The sequence below is a fragment of the Girardinichthys multiradiatus genome, chromosome 20 (genome assembly GCF_021462225.1).
Source record: "Girardinichthys multiradiatus isolate DD_20200921_A chromosome 20, DD_fGirMul_XY1, whole genome shotgun sequence".
Classification (NCBI taxonomy): domain Eukaryota; kingdom Metazoa; phylum Chordata; class Actinopteri; order Cyprinodontiformes; family Goodeidae; genus Girardinichthys; species Girardinichthys multiradiatus.
In genome coordinates, this window is record NC_061812.1 from 50,446,854 (window position 1) to 50,458,707 (window position 11,854).

The window sequence follows — 11,854 nt, forward strand, 5'->3', positions numbered from 1 at the left end:
ATGGAAGTAACCGAAAAGTCCTCATAAAGATAGTAAAACACGGATGTGTGTGTGTGTATGTGTGAGAGAAAGCATTTACTTTGACTGAGGACACAGAAAGACAAAATAATAAACAATTAAACTTCTTAATTTTATATTTGGAAGTTCTAAAAATATTGTTTGCAGTTTTTGAAAAATGGACTGTAGCCAAATCCAGCAGCATTGACGTACGTTATTTTTGAGATGTTTATTGGTTCACCTGATGACTGTTAGCCCTGTGTCTAATCATATCTTACTTCAGTTTTTCTTTAATCCATTCCCAAATGAAAACTTAGCTACTGAATGTACGGTGCTGTTAAAAAATATTTGCCCCCTTTTTTCAAATTTAGTTTATCAAACAAAAAGCATTTTTCAAATGATTTCAATTGAGGCAAAAAGGCTGTGACTAGCCACATCCTGGCCTGATTACTGCCTGATCTGTTAAGTCAAGTAATCATTGAAGTTGAGCCTGTCAATATTAAGTAGGTAAAATATCTCAAACAGCAACGCAATCACACCTGAACAGATGGAAATAAACCAAATTTATCAAATCTGGAAGGAGGTACAAAGTGATTTCTTAAATCAGAATCAGAATCAGCTTTATTGCCAAGTTCGTACATATAAACAAGGAATTTGACTCCGGTACACTTTGCTCTTTTGTTCTGTTTTTGCATTACAGAATATACAAATTTACAATTTACAATATACACACATATCTAATAGAAAAGGTGCATTTGCAACATCTGTATGCTGTTGTTCTGTACTCTATTGAATGTTCATCAGAGAAACAGCCTGGGTGAATAAACTGTCTCTGTGGCGGCTGGTTTTAGTAAACAGTGCTCTGTAGCGCCACCTGAAGGTAAAACTCTGAACAGTTTATGTGCAGGTTGTGTGGGGTCTGCAGAGATTTTGGCAGCTCCTTTCTTGACCCTAGACCTGTATAGGTCCTGGATGGAGGGAAGGTCAGCTCTGATTATTCTCTCTGCAGACCTGATTATTCGTTGCAGTCTGGACCTGTCCTGTTTTGTGGATGAGCCAAACCACACTGAGATGGATGAAGACAGGACAGACTGAATGATGGCAGTGTAGAAGATGACCAGCAGCTCCTGTGGAAGGTTGAACTTCTTGAGTTGCCTCAGGAAGTACAGTCTCTGCTGGGCCTTCTTTCGAACAGTGTCTATGTGTGAAGACCATCTCAGGTCCTCAGAGATGGTGGTTCCTAAGAACCTGAAGTGGTCCACGGCCGATACAGTGTTGTTGAGGATGGTGAGGGGGGTGTATGGGGGTGGTGTTCTCCGAAGGTCCACCACCATTTCCACAGTCTTGAGTGGGTTCAGTTCAAGGTAGTTCTGACTGCACCAGTGTACCAGCCGATCCACCTGCTGTCTGTATGCAGACTCATCACCGTCCTGGATCAGTCCAATGACAGTGGTGTCGTCTGCAAACTTAAGGAGTTTCATGGACGAGTCCGATGAGGTGCAGTCATTTGTGTACAGAGAGAAGAGGAGTGGGGATAGAACACACCCCTGGGGGGCACCAGTACTTATTGATCTGGATCGGGAGAAGATGCTCCCCAGTCTCACCTGCTGCTGTCGGTCCGTCAGGAAGCTGTTGATCCACTGACAGGTGGAGGCTGGGACGTTGAGCTGGGTGAGCTTCTGGTGGAGGATGTCTGGTATGATGGTGTTGAAGGCCGAGTTGAAGTCTACAAACAGGATCCTGGCGTACGTCCCTGGATGGTCGAGGTGTTGCAGGATGAAGTCTAGACCTAAGTTAACAGCATCATCTGCCGACCTGTTTGCTCGCTAAGCAAATTGCTGGGGGTCCAGCAGGGGGCCAATGATGTCTTTCAGGTGCTTCAACACCAGCCGCTCAAAGGACTTCATGATCACAGACGTCAGGGCTACAGGCCTGTAGTCATTTAATCCTAGGATGGTGGGTTTCTTGGGAACCGGGATGATGGTGGGTCGTTTAAGGCAGGAGGGGACCTCACATTTCTCCAGTGACTTGTTGAAGATCCTTGTGAAGATCAGAGCGAGTTGATTTGCACAGGCTTTCAGGCATGATGGGGAGACGTTATCAGGTCCTCCAGCTTTCTTTGCTTTCATGCGCTGAAAGAGCCTGTCTACATCTTCCTCGGAGATCTTTAGTGCAGGCAGAGGATCTGAAGGTGGGGGGTTGGTAGCTTTATGGGAGGAATTTGTTCCTGAATGGGATGTAGAGGAGATGATTTGAGGTGTGAATGGCTTCTTGTCATGTCTGCAGTAGAAGCCATTCAGACGGTTGGCCAGGAGACGACTCTGTTCAGGATGGGTGGAGGGGATTTTGTAGGCAGTCAGGTTTCTCAGACTGGTCCATACAGCTGAAGTGTCACCAGTAGAAAGGCTGTTCTTCAGCTTCTCACTGTAGCTTCTCTTAGCTGCTTTGATCTCTTTTGTTAGTTTGTTCCTGGTCTGCCTGTACCGCGCCCAATCTCCACTGCTGTGAGCTTCTTCCTTGTCCCTGCGCAGATTCCTGAGGTGTGGAGTAAACCATGGCTTGTTGTTCCCAAAGGTGCAGAAGGTCTTGGTCTGCACACACATGTCCTCACAGAAACTGATGTATGATGTCACCACATCAGTTAGTTGGTTTAAGTCAGTGGCTGAAGTTTCAAAAACAGTCCAGTCTGTGCATTCAAAGCAGGCCTGTAGCATCTGCTTTGATTCCTCAGTCCACTTCTTAACAGTGTGAACCTTGGGTTTGGAAGCTCTTTGTCTCTGTCTGTAGGTTGGGATGAGGTGGATTAGATAATGATCTGAAAAACCCAGAGCAGCCCTGGTAACAGCATGATATGAGTCCTTTAAAGCTGTGTAACAATGGTCCAGTGTGTTTTTGTCTCTGGTGGGACACTTAATATGCTGTCTGTATTTGGGGAGTTCATTTGAGAAGTTTGCTCTGTTAAAATCTCCCAGTATTATGATGAAAGAGTCCGTGTATTTTTTCTCCAGGTCTGTAATCATCTCAGCAAGATGTTTTTCAGCAGCAGAAGTGCAGCCATGCGGTGGAAAATATGAGCCGATTATTATAAAGGAAGAAAACTCTCTCGGTGAATAAAACGGTTTACAGATTATGGAAAAGGACTCCAGATCCGGACTACATGTTTTTCCAGCACTTTTATGTCTCTGCACCAACCTTCATTTATATAAAAGCAGATTCCGCCTCCTCGCTTCTTCCCCGATAGCTCCGCGCTGCGATCCACTCTGAGCAGCTGGAAGTCTGCCATCAGCAGTGCTCGGTCCGGGATGTTTTCACTCAGCCATGTCTCGGTGAAGCAGAGAACCACTGATCCACGGAGGTCCGTGTTTTTACCGGTGAGGAGAAGCAGCTCGTCCATCTTGTTGTTTAGAGAGCGGACATTTGCCAGGTGGATTGAAGGCAGTGGTGTGCGAAGTCCTCTTTTGCGGAGCTTTACCAGCGCGCCAGCACGCTTTCCCCTTCGACGTTTTCGGCACAGAATCCCGTATAGAGCCGCAGCCCCGCTCGCCAGGAGATCAGTGAACCTCGGATCAATGAAAGATGGTGAAAAAAACCCGAGAGAGGACTCTCTGATGTTGAGAAGTTCCTCTCTACTGAATGAGACCACAGAACTGTGGCTCGAAAAACATAAAAACACACAAAATACAAAAACAAAGAGAGAGCGAAGCTCCGAGGCTGCCATCGTCGGCGCCATCTTGATGGTCAAAGCATTGGGACTTGCGTAAACCACAATGAGACAGCCACATATGTAGTAAAATGTAAAATGTGCGATAGCTCATTCAGGAAGTTACAACAGAACCTGGAACAACATTTAAAACAATAGTTAATGGCATCAGTAGCTACTTTAGCTTCATCCAGGAGAGAAACACAGCTAAGCAGATAAGCTCTGAGATCGTTTTCAAGTCTATAAGATGAAAAACAGCACATACAGTTAGCTGCAGCAAAAGCCCGACCAATGGCCATGTCTAGGAGAGAGACAGGGTTAAAAACTGACGGACAGGGCCAATTGTAACATCAATAGAAAAACATTAACGTATTGATGCCCACCTACAGGAAGGTGTAACAACTAAGCAAAACACCAGGCCAGATGTAGCTTCTATGAAGAGAAAACACTGAGAGAGAACATGAAGTTAAAAGCTGAAGAAAAGGTAAATAATTGGAAAGCAGAAAAATTGGAAAGCAGTCTGAGAATCTAGCAGAGTGAGGATAAGTGGACAGCATGTCCTCCAACAGCCTAAGCCTGTAGCAGGATAACTACAGAGATAGCTCAGGATAACCTAAGCCAGTCCAGCAATGTCCTGGGGAAAGATAACCCCAAGGTTATTTACTTTATTACTCAAGACCAGTTTAATACCCTCCAGATTAGGTGAGTGACAAAGCAGTTTCTCTTTTAAAGACTCCAAAGATGACAACTTCTATCTTGTCTGAATTTGAAAGCAGAAAAGTCATTTAGGTTTTCATGTCTTCCAGACATGCCTGTAGTCTAACTGGTTGGGCTCATCTGGATGTATGGATAAATAAAGCTGAGTATCATCAGCGTAACAGTGGAAATGTATGCCATGCTGCCTGATAATTTTACCTATTGGAAGTGTATGGATGGATGGATGGACGGTGTGCGCGTATAACTATGTATGGACGGTGTGCGCACATACTGGATGTATAGACGGTGTATAGAGGAAACAGAAATGGGCCAATCACTGAACCCTTTGGTACTCCACAATTAACCCTAGTTTGAAGATGACTTATTATTTACATGAACAAACTGGAATCTGTCAGACAAATGCAATTTAAACCAGCTGAGTGATCAATGATCAATTCATCCAGTGTGGCTGAATTAATACAATTCTGCAAAGAGAATTGGGTGAAAACTCCTTTCTAGCAATGTTAAATGTTGCAAACACTTGATTTATTAGGTCTAGATGCAAATCCTGTTGTTCACATTGGATCAACTTGGTTTGGATAGTTTTCCCTTATAAAAGGAAATTATAATTTAAAAACTGCATTTTGTGTTCACTTAAGTTATCTTGGTTTGATATTAAACTTTATTTGGTCTGTAACAATAAGGTGTGACAAAAAAGCAACAAAAGAAATCTGTAAAAACATTCTTTTCCATGGCACTGTAGTTGCTAAAAGCTCTATCTGACTTTGTCAGCGCCATACATTATAGTTCAGAGTTCATGTGATGGTGGTATTGTTAAGTTCTCTTTGTGCCGCTGCTCATTCAGGAAAGCAGGAGGACCGGAAGAACCTGAGCCATCCTGTTCATGTGGACAACTGTGTGCTGGTTTCTGAGCTCAAACAATGTAAAAAAGAACCTCCTGCATACACTCACAGAGACTACAGGTGAGTTAAAAAAAACAAAAACCTGTCGATGCCTTTTTTTTTTCTGATGCATGTCTAACATTGCAGCGTCATTCTTGCAGTGCCATCCTGTATCTAAATGATGACTTTGAGGGAGGAGAGTTTATTTTCACAGAGCTGGATGGAAAAACAGTTACCGTAAGTCATTTTTTGTCTTTTTGACAGGGAAAGGCACTGTTTAAAAAAAGTCATGAGAAATCCTTCTATATGTAATGAATCGGTAACTGCAAACATTTCGAAGATGAGACAAACTGAATTTTTTTTTTTGGCAACATGCAAAACACTTTGGTGTAAAACAAACACTACACATCACCTTGATCATCACAGCCTCTCCACAGCGTACCATAGTTGTGGCAGCATTATGCTGTGTAAATGTTTTACCCACCCCACAGTAGGGACTTGGAAGCTGGTCAGAGTTAATTGGAAGATGGATGGAACTAAATACAGGGCATTCTTGGAAGAAAACCGGTTAGAAGGTTTAAAACTGCCAGAGACACTGGAATGGTATTGGTCCAGGGTTCATAAACTTCCCAAGTGCCATGAGTGGGTGTGCCTTAGTGGTACTCATAAGAAATTTTGAATCATTTGTTTACAAGATAAATGTAGAGTTCCTGTAACGTAGAGCTTAACAGCCAAACAGCTAAGAAATGAGCCTTAGATCTTTATCTAAGAACTAGTTCTTAACTTAGTTCACCCAGGTTAAAATGAATGGATTATTTTCATAGTTCACTAGTTTTTCGGCATCAGTACCAGGCTGCTGAAGACCTGTGTAGACCAGCTCTGTAAGGTCCTCAGCCACATGTACAACCTGAGCCTCAGTCTGGAGAAGGTCCCTGTCCTGTGGAAGACCTCCTGTGGGGTTCCGGTTCCTAAAACAACGCATGCCAAGGAATTGGCCCACTACAGACCAGTTGCCTTGACCTCCCCACCTGACAAAGACCATGGAGAGGCTCATCTTAACCCACGTCCGCACTGTGGTGAGCCCTACCTTGGACCCGCTGCAGTTTTCCTACAGTCCCGACATTTATAGTAGAGGACTCTACAAGCTGCAGTGGGCGCTCACCCACCTAGAGACCGCCGGGAGTGCTGTAAGAGTTATGTTCTTTGACTTCTCCAGCGCTTTCAACACCATCAGACCGACACTGCGGCGGGGGAAGATGGAAGACGCAGGAGTGGATGAACATCTTGCTGCCTGGACTATTGCTTACCTCAATGACTGGCCACAGTGCATGAGGCTGTGCAGCTGTAAGTCAGAGGTGGTAGTCTGCAGCACTGGGGGCCCCGCAGGGTACTGTCCTGTCACCATTCCGTTTCACCCTTTACACCGTGGACTTTACCTACAGCAAGGACAGCTGTTATCTCCAGAACTTCTCTGACAACTCAGCCATTGTGGGCTTTGTGTCTGAGGGGATAGCTCTGTCCTGGGCTACCCACTTGACTGTGGAAGTGGTGGGTGAGAGGAGGATGTTAGCCAAGCTCTTTGGGATTAATAAAGTATTTTTGAATTGAATTGAATTGAATCCATCATGGACATTACCTCTCACCCACTGCACCGGACTGTAGAGAAGCTGAGCAGTGGCCGACTGATACACCCTCAGTGCAGGAAGGAGCCCACTGCTACCGTAGGTCCTTCATGCCCACCGCTGTCAGACTGTTCAATTCTACCGTATAATAACTACTGCCCCTGTATTTGTAAATACTTGCAATCATTGTCACTTTAGCACAAATGACCTTTATACTGTACATAATGTTTTTTAATTCTATTATTACTACTTGTTTTTGCTCATTTACCTTGTTCTTCTTTGATTGTAATTTTTTTCATAACTATCTGCACCCTACTGGTGTGTTTCTAAGAGCTGCTGTATAAAGTTAATTTCTCCATTGTAAGATGAATCAAGTCTATCTTATCTTACCTCCTTCAGCTCTTCCAGGGGGAGCCCAGGGCGTATCCTGGGCCATCCCCTCAACCTCCTCCCGGTGAGACGTGTCTGGAACACCTCCCGTGGAAGGCGTCCAGGAGGCATCCGATACAGATGCCCGAGCCACCTCAACTGGCTCCTCTCGATGTGCAGGAGCAGCGTCTGTACTCCGAGCCCCTCCCGGATGGGGGAGCTCCTCACCCTATCTGTAAGGGAGTGCCCGGCCACCCTACAGAGGAAGCTCATTTCAGCCACTTGTATCCCTGATCTTGTTCTTTCAGTCATTACCCGGAGTTCATGACCCTAGGTGAGGGTAGGACCGGTAAATCAAGAGCTTCGCTTTTCAGCTCAGCTCTCTTCACCACGACGAACCGGCATAGTGTTCTTGTTACTGCGGCGGCCGCACCAATCCATCTGTTGATCTCCCACTCCATTCTCCCTTCACTCGTGAACAAGGTCCCGAGATACTTGAACTCCTCCAATTGAGGCAGGAGCCCCCTTCCAAACTGAAGAGGGCAAGCCACCATTTTCCAGTCTAGAATCATGGCCTCAGACTTGGAAGAGATGATCCTCATCCCAGCCGCTTCACACTTGGCTGCGAAAAACCCCAGTGCATACTGTAGGTATTGGCTAGAGGGGGCCAGCAGGACCACAACATTCCACCGGTCCCCAAACCAGACCCCATCCGTCCGTAGGCGTCCTGGTGGCCAGGTTAGTGCTCGCAGGACTTAGCCGGGCCAAACCCGAACGAGAGATGCAAGGCCATCCCCCAGTAGGCCCATCACATGCAGGGGGAAGCTTGAGGGACGGTAGCAAAGAGGACCGGGCAACGGACGAAGGTAGAGACCTGGATGACCCAATATCCGAATGCTTAAACTGGCTCTAGGGACTCTATATTATTTGTGAAAATATTGTCTGTTGCACTTTGCAAATTTTGGGGTCATCCATTGCACAGTTCGACATGTGCGGCTCAACAAGCGTCGGAGCTGTGACGTCACCTGGGATTATAAAACCCGTGGAAACCAAACTTTCGTTACCATTTCCAGCATGTCTCATGGGACAACGCAATGGAGGCGCATATCTGGAGAGACTCATACAAGAAGGTCAGAAGGTTCATATACCAATCGAAGACCACCCCGACACTCCGGCGCAGGTGAAAACCCACAGCACTTTTATTTCCAAGGAGACCCCTTGTTGGTGCAGTCGACTGCAACGGTTCCTCATATTTTCCCTGTTTTTGGATGGATGAGCAGTTTACCGTTTTTGAGTTGTTTTCTGTTGTTGTAGCTCTACAGAATGTTTTTTTTATATTACTTCATCACATTTTTCCTTGTCCTTGATTACTTGTACCTTGGCTTCATCAGGCAAAGCCTTGAGTCTGATAAATACCTTACAGTTTATGACCCATGCACTTTGAATTCTGTTTATTTTCCTTAAGTATCTGGCTTTCTTGGCAGTTTCTGCATTCGTTTGTTTTAGGCGGTCATTCAGATAAACATTGGTACCTTTTTTATTTTGTTTCACTTGCTTCAGCATTGCAGTCTTTTTTTTCCTGTTGACAAACCTCAAGATTACAACTGGAGTAATGTTGCCCATCCTCGTGGGGAGTCAAGGGTGTTTAAATCCAGATGTATATCCCTGGATGCGAGAAAAGCCGCCACCTGTTCCTCCATAGAGCTCACCTCCAGCTCCCAAGGCTCCTCCTTGCTGCCAACAGTGTCCACATGTCCATACAAGCGGGATTTAATCTAGAGCGGCCACAACCACATTGTTGATTTTGGAGTACTGCTCCAAATCCTCTACTCTTATCTCCAGGTCCGCAATTTTCTTATCTCACTTCTCTATCTGCACACGTAACTGGGTAACGTCCGGCTTCAGTTTCAGAATTTTGTCCTGCTTAGTCTTCATGGATGACATGTCTAGTAAGAGTCTCAAGTGTCTTCTTAATATTCTGTGATTCTTCTGTCGCTGTATTTTTCTTTGATGCCATATTGATGAATTTGGCAACCAAGGCAGCAACAACAGATCACCACTGACTGACTTTTATCGCGCTGGTTAGGGCATATGGTATGCCCTAACCAGCAATTGTCATTTGTCCTACAGATATCCTTGATCAGTACTGTAGATAAGTCTATATCACACATTAATATACAAGCTTGGTGATGATAAAAACATAGCATGGCCAACAAATACATTATTTATGTGCTTTTTACTGTATTTCATTTTACTTTACAATGTAAACAATACAGCTCTTAGTGAAGGCACTCCAGTGTCTCTAATGCCAGAGCAAAGTATTACATATCGTTACCTTTCAGTCGATCGCAAGGGGTTAAGAACGTGTTGATCACAACAGAACAAAAGGATGGTCTGAAAGGGACTAATGTCCACAAATTAAGAAAACGCAGATTAGACTGGGCATAAATGGCATCCATTAGAGTTCCAAGACCAAAACCACTGTTGACCAAAATGAACACAAAGGACCACCTCGCATTTCCCTTAAAAAACATTTTGGGGGTAAATCTAACACAGCATTCAGAAAAAACAATATTTGGCTGCAAGTGCAGCTCTATTACAACAAATGTTGGGTCTACAAAGCATTGAATAAGGGCCACACTTGTTTGATAGTTTGAAAAACATGTGTCCCTTACCTTGCGTTTAATGTGCAACTAGTGATGGATTATAAAATACAATCTTCATAAAATACATTGACATAAAATGATAAAATGCGAGGCACTGTAACTTTGTAAAAAAGCGAAGCATTTTGTCATGGCATAACAGACTGCTGACAAAATGTTAATATCTACGACTTCTGCAGGCTGAGGTGCACCCCCGCTGTGGTCGTGTTGTTGGGTTTGGAGCAGGGGAAGAAAACCCTCATGGTGTCCAAGCTGTCACTAAAGGTCAGAGATGTGCTGTGGCTCTGTGGTTCACCTTGGATCCTACTCATGAAGAAAAGGTAATGCTTGTGTAACCAGACATTGGGCTCTTGTGCTCATTAGCTTTGTTTTAGATTTGGACTGTGGTGCAGTCCAAATCCCTCACATTTGTTTTTTCCCTCTACTAGGAGAGAATCCAGGCTCGGGATATGCTGAACATGTTTTCTACACCTATAAATAAAGACTTCAACCATCAAGATTCTAAAGACTCTTTTGAGTCTGGGCCAGCTCGTCCACAGGCTGACCAGGTGGCAACAGATAAACAAGAAAAGAAATTGGACATACATTCTGACACTTTAGCAGAACAATCAGCCAATCAGCTCAAGGGTGTGGATGGAAAAAAGACCACCAAAGCAGCCGCTAAGGGCAAAGCTTCGTCCAAAGCAGGACAACAAACCAAGGCTACACCTGCAGCTAAAGATGCAAAACAGAAAGTAAAGCATATTGATAAAAAAGGTGCTATTCCCGCTGTTAAAAAGATGATAAAAGGCACCTCTAAGAAGGACTCAAATTCAGCCTCAGACAATGAAAGTGGAAAAGATGAGCTGTAACGTGTAGCTCTAAATGTCTTCTTTTTAACAAAGTATTTTCTGCAGGTGGTTAAATAAAAGGAATTGGTTTGTTACCTCAGTATTTTTATTTATTTCCTTTTTTTTAATGTAGTTCCTTTTTGTGTGTTGGTTGTATATTGATTTATGAGCCCATTTATAGACTTTACGGCTAGATGTATTTACAAAATGAGTGGTGAGGAGTAACAGTGTCCAAGTTGATGGCAGGCAGCTCTATTGCAGATTGGTCACCTGTCTGAAGCCACCTGCAGCCTACATTTACTTATTGGCAGAAATCCCAAAGGGGACACAGGGATGTGCCCCCCACCCCTTCCATTAAGATGTTCCCCCTAAAATCATTGTAAACACAAATAAAATGTTTTTAAATAATATAGGAATTATTAAATAAAATTACAACTCAAGTGATTTTGAACTATAAACGATAAATGCATTGCTTAATTCTTGAGAGATCACAAGCCCCCCCCCCAATTTAACAAAGTGGTTTGGTCCATGTGCGTTTCCAATGGGCCAGTAAGTCATTTATCACAGCACTTGTTCAACAAGCACAAGATTGTAACACGAAAAGTGACTATTTTTCTCCTGTGTCCAAGATCTCTTTTTATCAGTTTGCTGGTTAAGCAAATAACCTAGTTTATTATGGTTAACAAGCTTAAACTATTATCTAGTATAGCAGCAGGGACAGAGGAGGACACAAGATGACGGAGAGGAGAGTGAAGGGAGTAGAGCGACGAGAGAAAAGAGGAAGACGTGAGGGACAAAAAGATCATTTTGGACTGAGAGGAAAAATAGATGAGTGTCAAGAAGGAAAGAAATAGAGGACATATTTTTCAAAAACATCTCTCAGGATGTTAATGTCAGATATAAGCGTATTCATATTTTACTGACATGTTAGATTTGTTCCCGGAGAGATATCTAGATTTTGAAATGTAGGCTATATGTACTTTTTAATTTAAATTTGAGGTCAGAGTTTTAATAATTCTTTTGTAGGCTAATAGTTGTCACATGAGTTAGATGTCTATTATCTATATCTAATTTA

At 43.7% G+C, this 11,854-nt stretch overlaps 1 protein-coding gene across 1 annotated transcript in view; it reads left to right on the forward strand.

Moving 5' to 3' along the window:
- p3h1 (prolyl 3-hydroxylase 1) overlaps nt 1-10,879 on the forward strand; it is a 37,930-nt gene extending 27,051 nt beyond the window's left edge. The window contains exons 12-15 of the mRNA XM_047348298.1: nt 5,259-5,376; nt 5,457-5,532; nt 10,129-10,269; nt 10,378-10,879. Coding sequence (XP_047204254.1) covers nt 5,259-5,376; nt 5,457-5,532; nt 10,129-10,269; nt 10,378-10,800 — 758 coding nt within the window. The 3' untranslated portion in view covers nt 10,801-10,879. The remainder of the gene's footprint in view (nt 1-5,258; nt 5,377-5,456; nt 5,533-10,128; nt 10,270-10,377) is intronic.
- The last annotated feature ends 975 nt before the right edge of the window (nt 10,880-11,854 follow it).